Genomic DNA, 18,296 nt, shown 5'->3' with positions numbered 1-18,296 from the left:
AAAGTCCCATTGTTTAAAAAAAAAAGACGTGCTGAAGAGGTTACAATTTGCCAAAGAACACATGGACTGGCCTAAAGAGAAATGCAGAAACATTTTGTGGACTGATGAAAGTAAGATTGTTCTTTTTGGATTCAAGGGCCACAGACAGTTTGTCAGATGACCCCCAAACACTGAATTCTAGCCACAGTACACTCTGAAGACAGTGAAGCATGGTGGTGCAGGCATCATGATATGGGGATGTTTCTCTTACTATAGTGTCGGGCCTATTTATCGCATACCAGGGATCATGGATCAGTTTGCATATATGGGTGTTTCAACAAGACAATGACCCCAAACACACCAGTAAGCGAGCAGCATCTTGGTTCCAGACCAACAAAATTAAAGTTATGGTGGGGCTAGCCCAATCCCCGGACCTTAATCCGATAGAAAACTTGTGGGGGGACATCAAAAATGCTGTTTCTGAGGCAAAACCAAGAAATGCAGAGGAATTGTGGAAAGTTGTCATCATCCTGGGCTGGAATACCTGTTCATGGGTGCCAGAAGTCGGTCAACTCCAGGCCACACTGATGTGAAGCAGTTCTCAGAAACAGTGGTTATACAACTAAATATTAGTTTAGTGATTCACAGCAATGCTTATTCCTAAAGATTTTTCAGTTTATACAGTAAATCAGTTTGTGAAAAAAAATGCAGACACTGCTATATTTTTTTGAACAGCCCAATATTCATTTCTCTTCATTTTCTCTAAAGTAATTAAAAAATTGATACATTTTTCTTCATGTTTTAATTTAGAATATAATGTGCAGTGTTCCCAATGCATGGAAATAAAATCTATTATAAGGATTCTGAGCTTTACTCACGTTTTTAAACACACTGCCATTATTTTGAACACAGCATGGCCTTGTGTGAAAAAGTGATTGCCCCCCCTCGATTAAAACATAAATTAACTGTGATTTATCACATCTTTTGGAAAGCTGAGTTCAATTTCTCTAGCCACACTCAGGCCTAATTACTGCCACACCAGTTCTCAATCAAGAAATCACTTAAATAAGACCTGCCTGGCAAAGTGAAGTAGACCAAAAGATCCTCAAAAGCTAGACAGCATGCTGTGATCCAAAGAAATTCAGGAACAAATGAGAGACAAAGTAATTAAGATCTATCAGTCTGGAAAAGGTTATAAAGCCTTTTCTAAAGCTTTGGGACTCCAGCGAACCATAGTGAGAGCCATTATCCACAAATGGCGAAAACATGGAACAGTGGGGAACCTTCCCAGGAGTGGCCGGCCAACCAAAATTACCCCAAGAGCGCAGCAATGACTCATCCAAGAGGTCACAAAAAACCTCACAACAACATCCAAAGAACTGCAGGCCTCACTTGCCTCAGTTAAGGTCCGTGTTCATGAACCACCATAAGAAAGAGAACGCTGAGCAAAAAGAACATAAAGGCTTATCTCAGTTTTGCCAGAAAACATCTTGATGATCCCCAAGACTTTTGGGAAAATAGTCTGTGGACTGACAAGACAAAAGTTTAACTTTTTGGAAGGTGCATGTCCTATTACAGCTGGTGTAAAAGCATTTCAGAAAAAGGAACATCATGCCAACAGTAAAATATGGTGCTAGTAGTGTGATGGTCCGGGGCTGTTTTGCTGCTTCAGGGCCTGAAAGACTTGCTGTGGTAAATGGAACCATGAATTCTGCTGTCTACTAAAAAATCCTGAAGGAGAATGTCCAGCCATCTGTTCGTGACCTCAAGCTGAAGCACACTTGGGTTCTGCAGCAAGACAATAATCCAAAACACACCAGCAAGTCCACCTCTGAGTGGCTTAAGAAAAACAAAATGAACACTTTGGCGTGGCCTAGTCAAAGTCCTAACCTGAATCTGATTGTGATGCTATGGCATGACCTTAAAAAGGTGGTTCGTGCTCGAAAACCCTCAAAAATCCTGTGTCTGAATTACAACAATTCTGCAAAGATGAGTGGGCCAAAATTCCTCCACAGTGCTGTAAAAGACTCGTGGCCAGTTATCACAAATGCATGACTGCAGTTGTTGTTGCTAAGGGTGGCCCAACCAGTTATTAGGGTTAGGGGGCAGTCACTTTTTCATACAGGGCCATTTAGGTTTGGATTTTTTTCCTCTTAATAATAAAAACCTTTATTTAAAAACTGCATTTTGTGTTTACTTGTGTTATCTTGTCTAATATTTATTAATATTTTGAGTGTGACAAACATACAAAAAAATATCATGAAGGGGGCAAACACTTTTCACACCACTGTGTAATTGTTATTAATATTATCACTACCAACAGCAATTATAAGAACAGCAGATGCTTTAGCACTCTTATCACAACTTCTCTTTTGCACTGACCAGTTTATTGGGTTGTCTTATCTTACATATGGACCATGTCCTTTATAATGTGAACTTTGTTTAATAATTTATTTCTGAAGCACTTTGGATTATGGACTCAATACAAAAATACATTAGAAACTAAGATGATCAGTAACAATAATAAAAAAAAATATTGATTTTTCATACACAAGCAAAACCCTATAGTATAAATAAACATCTTATTTTTTCAATGCTAATGTTTTTTTATGAGTGGTAACTACTTCCCCATTGCTGAAATGCACATAAGGACGATATCCAAGGGACTTCATGTTTAACAACCATATAATAATAACAAAGTAGACTTATAAACCTTCAGAATGAAGGATTTGTCATTTCCCATGGCAAAGCATTTTAATGCTATTGGACATTGCATTAATGATGTATTTGTTTATATTGCCAGTTGTTGCTATGGCAGCAATGTAGTTTGGAAATTCAAAGAAACATAACTGATTATATTTAATTTTGTAGCCTCCAACTGCAGCCACCAGCATAGAGGTCAGAACTCATCCTTGGTGTAGAAACACTGGGGCGATCAACACAGTGCTACTTTATGTAGGATCTCAAGGTCAATGAACCCGAGTGACTGGTGTGCAGAGGGTGCAAAAAGGGGACATTGTGTCAGTCAATGACGTGTACCTGAGCCAGTGGGAAACGGGCAACCTCTGGAAAGGATAACCCTCACCATTGACACCACAGCCAGGAAGATCACCTTTGGGTCCAGAGACAGGAAACGGCTCACTACCCTCGTTGTCACAGGTTCATCGCTGTCAGTGCTACGACCAGGCATGCTCTGTCACACTGCGAATGGTACACCTCACCAAAGAGAGGTGACAACTGACCAACTCAAATCTATTACCAGCATCTGAATCGTCATGAAAGGTAGGAAAGAGCTGCTGGTGGTTACGGAGGTGAGGCTTCTGGCTTGCGCTTGTACAGGACGCATGCATACTTGGCATGGATTGCACTTAAATATGCACTACAAAAACAACCTTTTCCACTCTAGCCGGGCCTTTAGCCTGATAGTATTCTTAACACTGACTTATCTTTTGTCATATCTTTTGTCACATGAGGATATGTATTTGATGAAGCAAAGCACTTCTGTAAGTCACTCTGGACATAGGCATCTTCCAAATACTCAAATGTGAATGTAATCTAAATTTCCAAGTGATATCCAGGTCTGTGCTCAACCTCAATAAAGGAATGTTGGACTTAGAGAGTAGGCAAATGAAGTTGTCCATGGTGGACAGTGGGCAGAGCAGAGGCAGAGAATCGGGGTTCTCTGGCCTTCATTTTCCATGGGGGAAGCCACCAGCTCTGGAAGTGCTGAACACATAGCCTCATAGCCGATTGGTAGATCTCCGTGGTGTGGGGCGTGCTGACGGCTCTGAAGGTGAAGCTGCTCATGCCAGAGGAACTGAACATGCAAAGTGCTGGTTTGTCAGTCTCCAAGGGCTATGGGTGGTGCACACAAGCAGCACCCTTGTCGGCAACAATGATGGAGAAAGTGGAAATCACAGAGGGCAGTACTAGTGAGTAAAGACGAGGTTTGCAAGACTGGAGGTAGTGCTGGAACTGTGGCGATGGAGCAGGCCAGGCTTAACAGAAATGCAGAAATAGCAGCTGTGCCATTACAGCAACATCTTCATGGCCATGGAAACTAAATGGACTAGCTTAATTCTGCACAGCATCAACACTGGCGATGCTCCACCAATTTGGTGCCAACCCCGCACGTTTCTCTTGGCTAAGAAAGAGGCTGCAGAGAAGAAAGTGAGTGAGATGGCAGTGGTGGGAGTCCTAGAGCCAGCGAAAGCAGCCCCAGTCGTCTTGGCAAAGAAAATGGATAGCAGCTGCCAATTCTGTGTGGACCATCAGCAGCTCAATGCTGATACAAAGCTCGTGTCTGCTCCCACAAATTGATGACACCTTGTATCAGCTCACCTGATTTGCAGAGGAGAGTTTGGCAAGTGGCACTTGCTCTAGACACCACCAAGAAAACGGCACTCATGCTAGACATCAGATTGTGGCAGTTCACAGTGATGCCTGTTGGGCTTTGTAATGCACCACCCGCATTCAAGCTCCTGATGGAGCAAGTGCTCGCCAGGATCCCCAAGGATCCCCAGGGATCAGAGTGGAAATGGACCCACTGAAGGTGGATGTGGTGCAGCGGTTTCTCCTGGCACTGATTGTCAGTGAGCTGCAGAGCTTCCTGAGTTTGGCTTCATACTACTGGCATTTAGTGTACTGGTTTGCCGAAAAAGCCACACTGCTGCATCGCCTCACAGTGAAGGGGGCTGCATTCTAGTGGGAGAAGGAGGTTGAGTGTGTGTTTGCTGCTCTTTGTGGTAGTTATGTGAGACACTGGTGTTGGCATTCCCCAGGACAGGTGGCGACTTCATTGTATACACAGATAAAGGGTGTTCACAGGTACAGGACAGGCACAAGAGGGTCACTGCATACTACAGCCAGCACATGAGCAAGCCAAAACACAACTAAAGCATGACAAGGAGAGAGCTGTTCATTGTCATGGTGGGGTTACCTCTTTTTGTAGTGATCACACCTCCATGACTTGGCTCATGCAGAGACCCTGAGTGTCAGGTCACGAGGCAGATCATGGCGCTGCAGGAGTACCACTTCACTGTCTGACACCATGCTGGATACCTACACAGTAATTATAATGCCCTGTCTCACTGTCCATGTACAACTGAAGAATGATGGTACCGTGCACACCTTGAGGTGTGCTGCTGCTGCTGCTGTCATTGCCTGTGGAGCTGTGGAGAATTCTGCCACACCCAGGAAGAAGCCAAGCTCTCTGCTCGGTTTAGGAAGGCTGAGCCAGGTGTAGTTCACGGGCTGACTGGCGTGGGGCATTGCTGCATAGGCCAGATGCTGAAGCAGCTGCAGCAGCAGCTGCACTAGCTGGGTTAAAGCATATGAATGGGTGGAGGACCATACATACACTGCTGCAACCAGTGACGTACAACTATATGCACTGTTGCCATTGTACATGCATTGCTGTAACATCAGTGAAGAAGGAAACGTAATTGTACACTTCCTTTCAGTCTCTCCGCTCTGACATGCCTCTTTCCCATTTCTAAATCTGGAAACTATAGTGTCCTCACGGCCATGGATTACTTCATTAAGAATGCCTGAAGCATATGCGGTACTGGACCAGAGTGTGGCCAAGATGGCAGAGCAGCTAGTGGAGGAGTTCTTCTCTTGGTTTGGGATGCCAGAGGAACTTCACAGTGAGCAGGGATACAACATTGAGTTGGCAGTCATAGATGTTCATGAGTCACTTTGTAAGAGTCTGAATCAAGTCTCAAGCCTCTGAGGTGCGAATCTGGTGTGAGTCTCAAGTGTTAGAATAAATCTCAAATCTCAAGTGTTAGAATAAGAGTTCAAGTCGTTTCTTCACATAAACAGTGGCTGCTGGTCACATAAACTAATATGCATTCTCAATCACAAAGACATGGAACAGTGCTTGAAATCTAATGTTAAATTTACATCGGTATGCAATCTAATGTTAACTACCAAGAAAATGGCAGTAGGTCAATGGAGCACGTACAAAAGACAGAACCTCATTATTGTTTAAAATTATATGGAACTTACTAGAAAGAGTATTTATCACCTATCGCTCTAGTTGGCTAACATACTTTTTAGCTCAGCTACAGGCTAGAAATTTTTTCATTTTGCCACTATACTTTATTTTGATCCTGTATGCAGTGCATGTAGCACTCTGACTGTGTGTCCATCTGACTCAAAGGTTTTGTATCCAAAGGTGATAATTGAGTCCTTGCAACAAAAAACCATATATCCATTTACGGTTCTTCCATATTCTACAAAATAAAAACAATAATATAAAGCATTATTGCAAGTTTTATTATTAAATGCCCACATCAATGATGTATGTCTAAATAAAGCATATTTAGCATTTTAATTTAATTTTAATGTAAAGGTTGTACAAAATCAAAAACTAAAATGACTGATTAAACAAAGCGGAAAATTGGCTAATATATGGTTTTCCATTGCAAGGACCCACATAAAGGTTTATTGTGTGCCCATGCTGAATTTGAAGTCAGTGTAAGAACCGCAATCTGCAAATAAATAAATATTGTGCATGACCAGCTCATCTATGACAATTTCACGAGTCTTAAACCAGATTCGAGTGGCATGTAAGTTGAAGTCCGAGTCAAGTCATGAGTCTTTCATAATATGACTCGAATTTGAGCCTGCTTATTCAAGTCACTCTCTCTGGCAGTTGGGCACTTGGAAGGCTACATCCTTCCATTGCGATCCTCAGAGCAATGGCCTGGTGGACCGTTTCAACCAGATGCTGACAACAGTCAGCTCACCATCGTCAGCATGTCTGGCACTGCCACCGGCCCCTGGTCCACTTCAGCCCTTCAGGGTGCTGGTGTTCAGCTGTACTATATGTAGTGTTGTATGCTCACAAGGTACTTATCTCTTACTTTATGTAGCCCCACATTTTCATTCTCACACACTTAGAAATGAATGTTGTCTGCTGTCCAGTCACATGTTCAAAGATGATGATACAAAAATAATTAACTGGTTACATCAGTATTTTAAAGAATGGTACTATATTTGTTTGCGTAAATGCTTTAATTGCTAGTCTGATATCCAGTCATATGTTCTAAAATGATACAAAAATAATTCCATTAAGTAAACTGGTCCAATAAGCTTAAATGGTGCTGCATTTAATTGCTTAGATGCTTCGCATTTTTCATGTTGGCCCTCCCTGGATCACAGAAATCACATGTATGGCAAGGCAAGATGAGGCAAGTTTATTTGTGTAGCACTTTTCTTACACAGCACCAGTTCCAAGTGCTTCACATAAGATATAGAAGAATAATATACCGTTTTACATCCCTGGACCTATCACCCTGGAAACGTCTTTGCACCAAACAAAATGGTTACAATTTCTTAAAATAATGGTAAAATTAACTAAATTTAATTTAGGAAAATAAAATGAAAGATTACGGTGATAACCTAAATGAAAACAAATATGATTAATAAAAATATAAAATGCAAAAAATCAAATGAAACATATAAAGAATAAATTAAGAATTAAAATAAATAAAAATGTACAGTGGTGCATAAAGTTAAAAATGCAATGCTACAGGATCTGAGAGAACAGTGTTTTACCTGGTTTCAATTTAAAACATCTAGTGTCGGGGCACTCCTAATATTCTCTGACACCTGGTTCCATTTAAAAATACTATATTAGCAGAACGCTGCCTCTCCCTGCTTAGTTTTTTACCTTAGACAGGACTAACTGTTGATCTGAGGGCTCTGTTCATAATGGTGCCACATATCAGATAGATACGCTGGTCCTACACCATTAAGCAATTTATAGACCAGGAGTATTACCTTAAATTCATGAGTTATATATTATTATAGCAGTCTGCTGAAATCCTGACTGAAATTTGTCTAGATAGCTATTTGAGAATAGAAAACAGGTAAGTTGCTTGAAAACGTTTTTCTCCCAATGAATGGTACATTTAAAATGGGTACATAATTACTTAACAGAGTTTCTTTCAGATTTTTCTTTTTCAATAGAGGCTTCACCACTGCATCTTTTAGTGAGATAGGAAAAACACCCAATAAGAGTGAAGTGTTTACTATCTGAAGTATGTGGGCAGCTATTGAGTGAAACACATTCTTTAAGTGTCACAGCTCCGGGCAGCACCCAGCCAGAGGGACTCACCCACAGACACGCACGCACACAGCAAGCCTATTCACAACTGCTCCCCTGCTCTCAAGCTGCTGTGTAGTAATCAGTATAACATTAACCTGTTCCTTGTTTATTGTTTATTGTTCCTTGACACAACTATTTCAACCTACAAGTACACAGTGCTTCAAACTCAGCCTACCAAACCTCTATTTTGTCTTTCACCACCTACACTGAGCCTTCCTGCAATCTTTCTTTTTAATTTGAACTACAGTAGCATTTCTCCATGGTGCTTTCTGTTGGCATGAAATGGTGTTGGCTTTGACTGGAGCAGGGTCATCCATAACACTAATAATGCTGAAGCTGTCCAGCAGAGCATGAACAGACCTGGCTGGTTTGTATGGTGCCATGACAAGTGTAGCAGTGTTGCGATTTATAACACTTCTTAAAAGTGATGCATCGGGTTCTAGGGAGGCCCACATATCAAAAAGCATACAGTAAAGATCTGGCAAAGATACATCATTAACAGAGGCTGATGTGTTGAAATCATGTTAGATAACCAAATCCAGAGTGTAACAGTGACTGTATGTGCTCCTAGCCACATGCTGAGAGAGACAAACCATGTACTATATGCCACAGTGATCGCTGCCATGATTGTCCTTGGGATTGTCGATGTGCATGTTGAAATCAACAGCAATTACAAAATGGTCAAAATCAGTGAAAATAAAAGATAAGTGTGTAATCTCATCAATAAAGTCTGCATTGTACTTTATTCTTGGCATCCCTTTCAGAACTACAGAGACACTCAAAAGGATGTAAAGTAAACAAATGATAACTGCTTGCATTGGAAGGAACCATTAAACAGAGCAGCTGTACCTCCACGTTTCCAGCTGCCACGAGAGGCATTTATAAAGCTGAAGTTTGGTGCAGACTCACTTAACACAGTTGTGGCACTACATTAATTTAACCATGTTACAGTTAAAAGCATTAAATTAAGCCCATGGGCTATGTTAAAATCATTAATTAAATGAGATTTGTTTGTGAGTGATCTAATATTGAGAAGAGCTAACTTAGTAATGTGAGCCACAGCATTTAGAGCAAAGCACATCACCAACTGCAGACTGGACACATTTACAGTATCTTAACGTGTACTCTTTGTTTTTTATTCCCCATTTCTGATAAGCACTGGAATGGATGAGCGTACTGGGGTTCTTGGGTCCAAGCGTCTTTTGAAAACATGTACTACTGACGTCATCACTGTAGTAGCAGGCACCTAAAGAGTAGCATTGTAGCACATTGTTTGAAAATAGGGTGTCTTCTTCCAATACAGTGTATGAGTGAGTGAAGCTGTCGTTCCAGTAGTTGAGGAGCTTGTCTCTTTTTTTGAGCTACAGGTGGTGGAGGAGCTAGACGCATCTTAGGGAAAGGTCTTGGGGGTGGAAGCGGAGATGAGGCTATAGATGAGGGCGGAGGAGGAACTGGAATAATTTTACACTGTACTTCAGAGCTGTCTTACATGGAAAGTGACAGCCTCGTCCCAGCCAATACCAGCTTATCCATTATCGTTGGGAGGTTCAGGTGGGGTGAGGGTGGAGTAGAGATGGAGGACAGTGTAGAATCCTCACGGGGTTGTGATGTCCATGGAAGAAGATATGGTTCATCATCATTGGGGCTCTTATCCAAGGTCTGTAGCTCCATCAGGGTGCCACAGTGGGGGGAAGAGCTGGAGTGATAAAATCTACCGATACAAGGGAGTCCGTCAGTGTTTGTGCTAGTGCGTCTAGTAGGGGTGGATAAATTGCGCCTCAAGTTCTCTGTCAGAGTTTTGGCACCTCTCTTGTTTGTGTGCAGTCCATCTTTCCTAAAAAATTCTCTTCCAAAAAAAGCAACTTAACAGTGTCAATAAAATTCAGGCTGTTTGACCTACGGCTTTTGTGTAGCCAAGTGTTTAATCCAAGTAGCCTTAAGTAGCCTCTCCATGCAGGCAGAGGACCACTGATAAATGTTTGAACATCAAGCTTGCTAATTGTATTGATGAGGTTATTAAAGTCCCTCCTGCTTTCTTGTGTCATTCTTGCCAACATGCATGATAATCTGCTTCACTGTTGTGTCGGCAGCACAACAGATTGTTGGCAGATTTTCATTTAACTCAGAGATTGTGATGTTCGGCTCACATCAAACTACGATTTTTCGATTTTTCATGCCATTCACAGAGTCATCCCCTATGACAAGGGTGTTTGCTGTAACCACAGCTTAAGGCCCTGTGGCTCTACTGGGGCACTCAGGCTGGCTGCCACTTACTGTTCTTTCAGTGTTTATTTCACTGCCTTTGCGAGGTGTTTCAAATGCAGTGTGTTTAAATCCATTCTGCAAAGTGATCTTTTTTCGTACTGCAAGTCTCTGAGCAGCAGTGTTAGCTTTAGCTTTAGCATTATCAGTAGATGAATGGGTGATGGTAGCAGGGGTGGAAGACAAGACTATAGAGCTGTGCATAGCATGATGTTTGGGTTTGGCTCCAACGTGGACCCACTGCTCATTTCTGTTATCTGTACTCGTGATAGCAGTTCATGTGTTCCGCTGGCCTGGCTCTCTGTGTCTCTGCTGCTCCACTGAGCCCCCAGTCATTGGTCTGCTCCCAGCACTCCTACACTCTGATACCCCTCATGCAGCATAGGAATGCCAGCTCTTGAATTCAGATAACAAGCTCTAAATCTCATTTCCAGCGCTGTCATTTTCTGTCGACATTTTTGACAGTACATGTTTTCAGAAGCCTGAGAAGTCATTTTCTGATCTGTTTCTTCCTGTTTGTAACAGGAATGTTTCCTGTTCCTGTATCTGTAGCACTAATTTTTAAAAAAAGAAAATCACAAAGAAAAATGATCACTTTGGGCATCATAGTTCTTCTGACTTGGTAAAGCTCAGATATTGCAGCTTGAAAAATGACATCTGAAAATAAAGAAAATAGAGAAAAAAGCAGAGCTAAGCAGAGAAGCACATGAACAAGAAGCACATGCAAGGAGAGAAACACTCCAAACAATTCTTTTTTTAATTGAAGTGTTACTCATAACAGTTTGCATTTGTTCCACTAGCTGTGAAAGACAGTTACTATGACATCTGGCACTCCCAGTAGAAATGAGTTCTTTTCATTCCTGTCTTTTCATTCTTCTCTCTTTGTGTGTGTGTGTGTGTGTGTGTGTGTGTGTGTGTGTGTGTGTGTGTGTGCTGTGCAGCAGCGTCCTGTGAAGCAATCCCTGGCTAGCTCTCTGTGTCGCGAGTCTCATTGGAAGTGCCTCCTCCTTACGCTGCTCATGTATGGCTGTTTCGGCACGCTGGCCTGGTGCGGCTTATGCAAGGTTCCCGTTCTGGCCCCAACAGATCCTGCAGCCACGGTGCTGGAAGCTGGGGAGCCATCCACAACCACTGGCTTCCCAGATGATCTGGCTCGGGACAGCCCCTGCTCCAGTGGCTACATCTACATCCCTCTGGCCTTCCTGGCCATGCTGTACGTGGTGTACCTGGTGGAGTGCTGGCACTGCTATTCCAAGACAGCCATGCTGGCCCAGGCGGAGGTGGCAGAGGTGTATGAGCGCGTGCAGCGCCTTCAACAGGCCACACCCTGCATCTGGTGGAAGGCCATCAGCTACCACTACGTGCGGCGGACCAGACAGGTGACGCGCTACCGCAACGGCGATGCCTACACCACCACACAGGTGTACCACGAGCGCATCAACACACACGCAGCGAGCTCGGAGTTCGACTATGCCAGGCTGGGCGTCAAAGACGTCTCAAAGGACCTGAGGGGCTTGCGGGAGCACCCAGCAGTGCGCCTGCGCTTCACCAAGTGCTTCAGCTTTTCAAGTGCCCGGGCGGAGGCTGCCTACCTCACACAGCGGGCGCGTTTCTTTGGGGAAAACGAAGGGCTGGACGATTATATGGAGGCGAGGGAGGGCATGCACTTAAAGAACGTGGACTTCCGTGAACATATACTGGCCTTCCCTGACCCGGCGCACCAGCCCTGGTATGCCCGCCGCCGGGTGTTCTGGCTCGCCTCAGCCCTGTTGTTGTCCTGGCCGCTTCGCGTCGTGGCAGAATACCGCACAGCCTACGTGCACTACCACGTGGAGAAACTGTTCGGCGACGGAGATGACAGCAGCCGGGCAGACGGGAGTGAGAATGTCGGGATCAGTGAGAATGGCAGTGGCCCCAGAGGAAGAGGAGGAGGAGGAGGAGGAGCTAGAGGCAGTGGGGGGTCAAGCTATCGCGCCATCTCACGTGTCAACACTGTGGACATGACAGAGCTGGAGTGGCACATCCGATGCAACCAGCAGATGGTTCCCAGCTACTCAGAAGCGATGCTGATGGATCCTGGTTTGGATGGCAACCAGGGCACCAACCCTCTTCCTGCCATGTCGAACTCCATTGGGACAGGTCCAGCGCTGCCTGTGGCCTTTACATCAGCTTACCTGCTCCAGAGCTGCCCTCGCTGTCGGCGATCCACCAGCAGCTCCTCGCTTCCCTCCAGGCTAAGAGGCCCAACGGCCACCCTATTGAGTGGCACTATGGCTGGCATGAGGGCCAGCGGGGTAGCCGGTGGTCCCGGAGGCCCAGGGAGGCTGGTACTGAGCAGGAGCGGCTTCTCCCTGGGACGCCTCCAAGCCCCGCGGCCTACGTCCCTGTTCCATTCGCGTAGTGTGGGTGGAGGACTAGGGGGAAGAGGGGAGGAGGGGAACACTGGAGGAGGTGCAGGTGGGTTTCTCAGTTTGGGGTCAAGACAGGATGAGGAGAGCAGAGGAGTTTTGGAGGGGGAGGGGGATGAGGACACAAGGGAAGAAGTGGAGGTAGAGCAGGAGGAGGAGCAAGAAAGGCAGACTGAGGAAGGAGAAGGAGAGGAGGGAAGAGAGAGAGAGCGAGACCGACCGCCGGCATATCAGGACGCTTTTTTCTTCCCTTTGTTAATAGTGCACGGGGAGGAGAGTTGTCATTCAGGAGAGGACATCTCTTAAAAAGAGAGACTGACCCACAAAAGGGGAAATGGGGGCATAGCTAAATAAAGATATCGGTAGCACTGTCTTCCCTAGTGAAAGAGAGGGGGAATAATGTGAAGACTAAACTGGTGTGACCAGATAGACAACTTTGGAGGAAACTGATGGAAAAGGGTGGAGTTCCCCTTTATATTGTTAACATCATGATAACTGTTGAAAAGAATGCTCAGAATAATGCTCCATCTACCATATTGGGCTGATCTTTGTGCTACAATGCCTTTGCAAAAATCGAACCATTTTAGAGCTATAAGAGCTATACAATAGGGGTGTATAACCAGACAAACAGAGAGAGGAGAGCAGTGATTCTTAATAGATTGGTTGGAAAATATGACTTGAGACACCCATTGCAAGACTGAGACAAGCTAGATTTCAAAAGCAACAGATACTCAAGAATAAGACATTCTAGAAAGAAAGCAGGTGTTGAAGGAAATGCTGTAACAAGAGAGGGCAACATCAGATCTCTCTGCACGTCTTCCAAAGATACAGACAAGAAAGCATCACAGGTATCTGAGGACAAACATTTATATTTATGGTTTTTACAGTATCAAGTGTAAAGAAAATTAGTCACAAATATAATCTTCAGGTACAGTAACATCACCATGGCTGCAGTCTTGACTGTCTATCAGATCAGTCTTCTGTGGGACATTTCAAATGCATGCAATTTTACATTGCATAAGCCCAAGTGCTAACCACACAACTACAAATATAGTGTGACCCATTTCTCAACTACTACAATATAACAATATAGAAGCACCATGAATCTGCCTCTGACTATCCGGACTGTCAGCTCAGAATCTAGGCCAACATCAACAACCACTCCCATCTCTTCCCAAATCACATTTGCATGTTTGCTGTGTCTTGGTCAAAGCAAAGTGTATTTGTGTTGAGATTGCTGTGGGAATAATGAACACGAAACATGCTTGGAATATTTGCCCTTTTTTTTTTGTTCATTTAGGAAGGAGTATTTTACCTCTTAAGATAGCTTGGACCAAAATTTCTCATTGTAACTAAGAAGGACTTATTCATTACATTAAGTTGCACAGTACATTTAAATAATGGATCTCGCTAGATGATCTGACGAGCAGAAAAAAGTTTTCCTTGGCTTCACCTGTTTCTTAAAGTCTAGCACATTACTTATTATTTTAAATTCATTATATATTCTGAATTATTAACAGTTTTTGTTCCGTAATGTACCACCAGTTTTGCCTCATGAAGGGCTCTGCTCTGCTACCATGCCTCATACAGATACCTTGTATAATGGAAATATATGATACAATCATACTGCATGCTGCCTTTTATCATAGCATCTGCATTTCTCTCTGTTAGACTTGTGATAAATGAGCATAAACTAGCTAATCTCTGATGAGATTAGTGAGTGTGCCAACAAACACTGCGATTCCTGATATCTCTTCATTACTATTGGGCTCAGTCTAGCAATATTTTATATCCAACACAGGTTTACCAAATAATTTTATTTTTTCACAGATACTCATAAGCCATATTTAAGTCTGTCAATATCAATCAGTGCAAATATATTTAACTCAAACTCCATTTTGAGGTTTCTTATGTTATATTTCTGATGCCTTCATATCTTTCAAGTGTTCTGAGGATTAGCCACTATGTTATCAACATTTTTAAATATTATCTGTCAATACTGAATGTGAATTTCAGCAATTTATTACAGCAAAAACACTTAAAATAGTGTTCTCAATATATACATGAGCGTTGATCATTCAATTGTGTTTGATCCAGGTATGATTCACTGTGCAATGCTTTATTGCCTGAGCTCCACAGAAAGAGATTAACACAACCTCTCTCATTCAACATGGTCTGTAAAACGCCAAATCCTAAGAGCACCAACTGGTAACCCAAAGTCAGAGGTTACAGCACATGCTATCATTAAATCACATGGATCAGACAGATTTCCTTGTGCCAATCATAGGCTGACGAAGAAACGTCTTCGTCTACAGACGAAGAAAAAAACTGTCAAAAACTGTAAAAAGAATTGAAATAAATAATGTTAGATTGTTGTGTTGCAACTTAATCGTTGACTAACATTGAGGAGCGATCACAAATATTTGCAGTGAGGGTGTATAGTACACAACAAATAGTTAGCTGGGCAGTTGGGCTGCAGATATAATCTAATCTATTGTAAGACTTTACAAGTTTTGAACCGACCTAAAGGCAACTGACTAATCTACATTCCAGCTCAGAGTTCCCGAAGTTCAAACTTTGAAATAAATGTGGACCATAGCTGATTCTAGATCAGGTCTCTGAGCCTACATTTAGTAGAGACTTGATTTGTAAGTGTCACTGGGGAGTATACGCAAAGGGACTGACAGTTGAAATTATGTATATGGTGTTTAAAGGTGACATTTGTGAAGCTTTTTTATTTGCTTTTGATCTTAAATCTTAAAAGCTCAATTTGCTTCTACAGCTGTATGCACACCGGCAGAAACAAAGTTTCTGTTCTGGGAGAATGTTGTGAATGTCATTATTTGATGGAAAACTAAGAGTACTAGAATAGTGTCTTATTTTGAATTCATGCAGTTAGTGATTATGCAGTTTCCTCTTGATTGAGTGGCTGAGATGTACAGTATGTCCCTTTAAAGTAGCTAATCTCAATCCGCAAATAAACAATTGCTTAAATGCCTCAAACATCAAGTGGTGCAAACTGTTCTATGGTAGCAATGATTCATTGATTTGATATGGACCTGTTAGGGGGATTATGACGATCATAAGTGATGATGACAATGACAATACTAATTATACATAATAAATCAAAATGCTTGATTTAAAATGTGCGCGTTGTCTGATGATAATTTACTTTGGGCCCAAAGGAGCATAAATCCAACAATTACGTGGTTTACTGGCATGCGCATTTACGCGTTACACATTACTGTGAGAGGTATATACAGTATAAATAACATTTAAGGCGATTTACAGTAGAGGAATATATACAGTCACTGTGGTGAGTCACAGTGACTGCAATCCCAATCCGCTACCATCTGTCCCTGCTGTGTGTGTGAGCGAGAACATGCCTCTGCACGCGCGTGTCAAATTCATTGCCAGGATCATAAGTGAGCCACCCTGTGGTTATTTCAGGTATATAAAATACCTGAAATAACAAAAACACTCTTTTAGAACTACTTTTACCTAAACATGCTATATTTCTCTGTCTATCTTTCTCTCCGTGTGTTGTAGATGTCTTTTTTTTTACTTTTTTTTTTTTAGGATTTAAACCGCACACCGCAAGCAGAGGTGAGTGACAAAGAAACGGTGCACAGAATAACTAAGACCGAGCAAAACGTTGCGGAATACATTCTGAATACGTTCTAGGGAATATTTTTGCTGCTGCGGCTTGAATTAAGTCCCGTTAGATGGGAGAGAGGAGATCATGTTACACTAAGATTCACTAATTTCTGCCCACTGATCGAGCTACGTGCTGTTGCTTTGAATTTTTTTGCTGTTGTCCGTGCCGGTTTGTCGTGTTTCATTTTGCGACCAATCATTTGGTAGTAAAACCTCGGTGGCCCTTTCGAGATACATGACTCAGCGACAACATATAAATGTGTCATGGCACGTTTTCACTCCGCACCCGGAAGCTGTGTCGAGCAACAGTGCCACTGTCGGTTGGTTCGGTGACTACCTAAAAGCTTTAAACGGATTGACTCAATTGTTCTCGACACAAGACTGAAGAACAGTTAGAGCCTAGGCCAAACAAACCTGATCTGAACTAAATTAAATAATAAAAAGAGTATTCCTATAGCCTTCCCCTTTTCCGTTCATTATGTTCACTCCATCCTGCTTTTCTCAAGTCTTTGTCTCGCTTCAGTTTCAGCTCATTTCAATAATACTGCAGGCTATATATAATCTACAGGGTATTCAGCAACGCCAGATATTTTAAACTACAAATACATTATTACTATTAAGTCTCCCCGGCATCAATTAAGTTCTATAGGCCATATTATATTTTAACAGTAACCATGTAGTGCTTTGCTCGGAATTTCTGACTCGTAACGACCTTTCTCAATACTCACCCCACCCCCGCCCCGAAACAGAATTTGAATGTGCGATTTAATCCCCCATTACGATTTTAATTTCCGTTTCTCTCTAATCAATTTATGTCGCCATCACCTCCGCCCCTGTCTCTCGCGCCGTAGTCGATGACCGGTGCGGCGCAGATGCTCAGACGGCCAACGCGGCGACATGCAGCGCGGGGTCGCTGCAGACAGCCGCAGCAGGCGCGCAGGCGCACTGCCGCGAGCGCCGCTGCGACCTGGCCGAGCTGCGAGAAGGCAGAGAGACGTGAGGTGGCACAAAAGTGAACGTGGTTACCGTCCAAATGGTACTCTGCCCTGACAGCACGCAGAGGTGAACTTCAAATAATGAGAGAAATCAGAGGAAAAAGATACAGAGCAATTCTGTCACATATATTTGACCAGAATATATTATAAACACACTCCGAGTCATCCTTGTCAGATTTAACAGTTGTGCAACATTAACTCCCACTGACTGATTCAGGATTTAGTTAAGGCCCAGTTAGAATTTAGAAGGCATTCATAGTTAGAAGGTATTACACTGTATCAGATACATTCAAATTAATGAAATATTTAATAAGATAATACTCTCTGGATCAGTGATGGCATTTGATATCTATATTAACCATAATGTAGTTTGACCTATTACAAAGAGAGTAAAATTTAACCCCTTAATTACAGAACATTATTGTCCTGGTCTGTTGATTACCACTGAAGTTTACCGCAGTGCACGCGTCCTTCTTGGTTAAGCATACCCACAGCATGCTCACAGCAGACTGCACAGCCAGATGCTGAAGCAAGCATGTGATGTGCAGCTTATATGCCAAAATTATTGTCAGTGCTTTTGTTTATTTTCTAGTCTAGGTGGGTGGAAGTCATCATTTGCGTCCTTCAGCGTGGATGGAACCTGCCAATGCATCTATTCAGAAATTCAGCTTCAGCAGGCAGCGTAATTCAACAGCACACTTGCAAACATGCAGAAACCCAACTAGCTAATAACACACTAAAAAAATTCTTCAGATGTATCCATATTACATATGTTACATATTCAAAGGAGCTATGCAAATCCCAGTATAAATTAGATCAAATGAACAACTGCTCTGACTCTCAGACAAATACACCAAACAAATATACTGGCTATAA

General features: G+C 42.7%; 1 protein-coding gene across 2 annotated transcripts in view; it reads left to right on the top strand.

Moving 5' to 3' along the window:
• Positions 1-15,906, top strand: part of LOC113579813 (transmembrane protein 151A) — a 27,505-nt gene extending 11,599 nt beyond the window's left edge. The window contains exon 3 of one of the 2 annotated variants that reach the window (XM_035519739.1): positions 11,302-15,906. In XM_035519739.1, coding sequence (XP_035375632.1) covers positions 11,302-13,074 — 1,773 coding nt within the window. In that variant the 3' untranslated portion in view covers positions 13,075-15,906. The remainder of the gene's footprint in view (positions 1-11,301) is intronic. The other variant, XM_035519740.1, reaches the window with a different exon arrangement.
• Positions 15,907-18,296: the final 2,390 nt, after the last annotated feature.

Source organism: Electrophorus electricus, chromosome 19, assembly GCF_013358815.1.
Source record: "Electrophorus electricus isolate fEleEle1 chromosome 19, fEleEle1.pri, whole genome shotgun sequence".
Taxonomy (NCBI): domain Eukaryota; kingdom Metazoa; phylum Chordata; class Actinopteri; order Gymnotiformes; family Gymnotidae; genus Electrophorus; species Electrophorus electricus.
The sequence above is the reverse complement of the archived record's forward strand: the minus strand, read 5'-3'. Positions and strand labels throughout refer to the sequence as shown.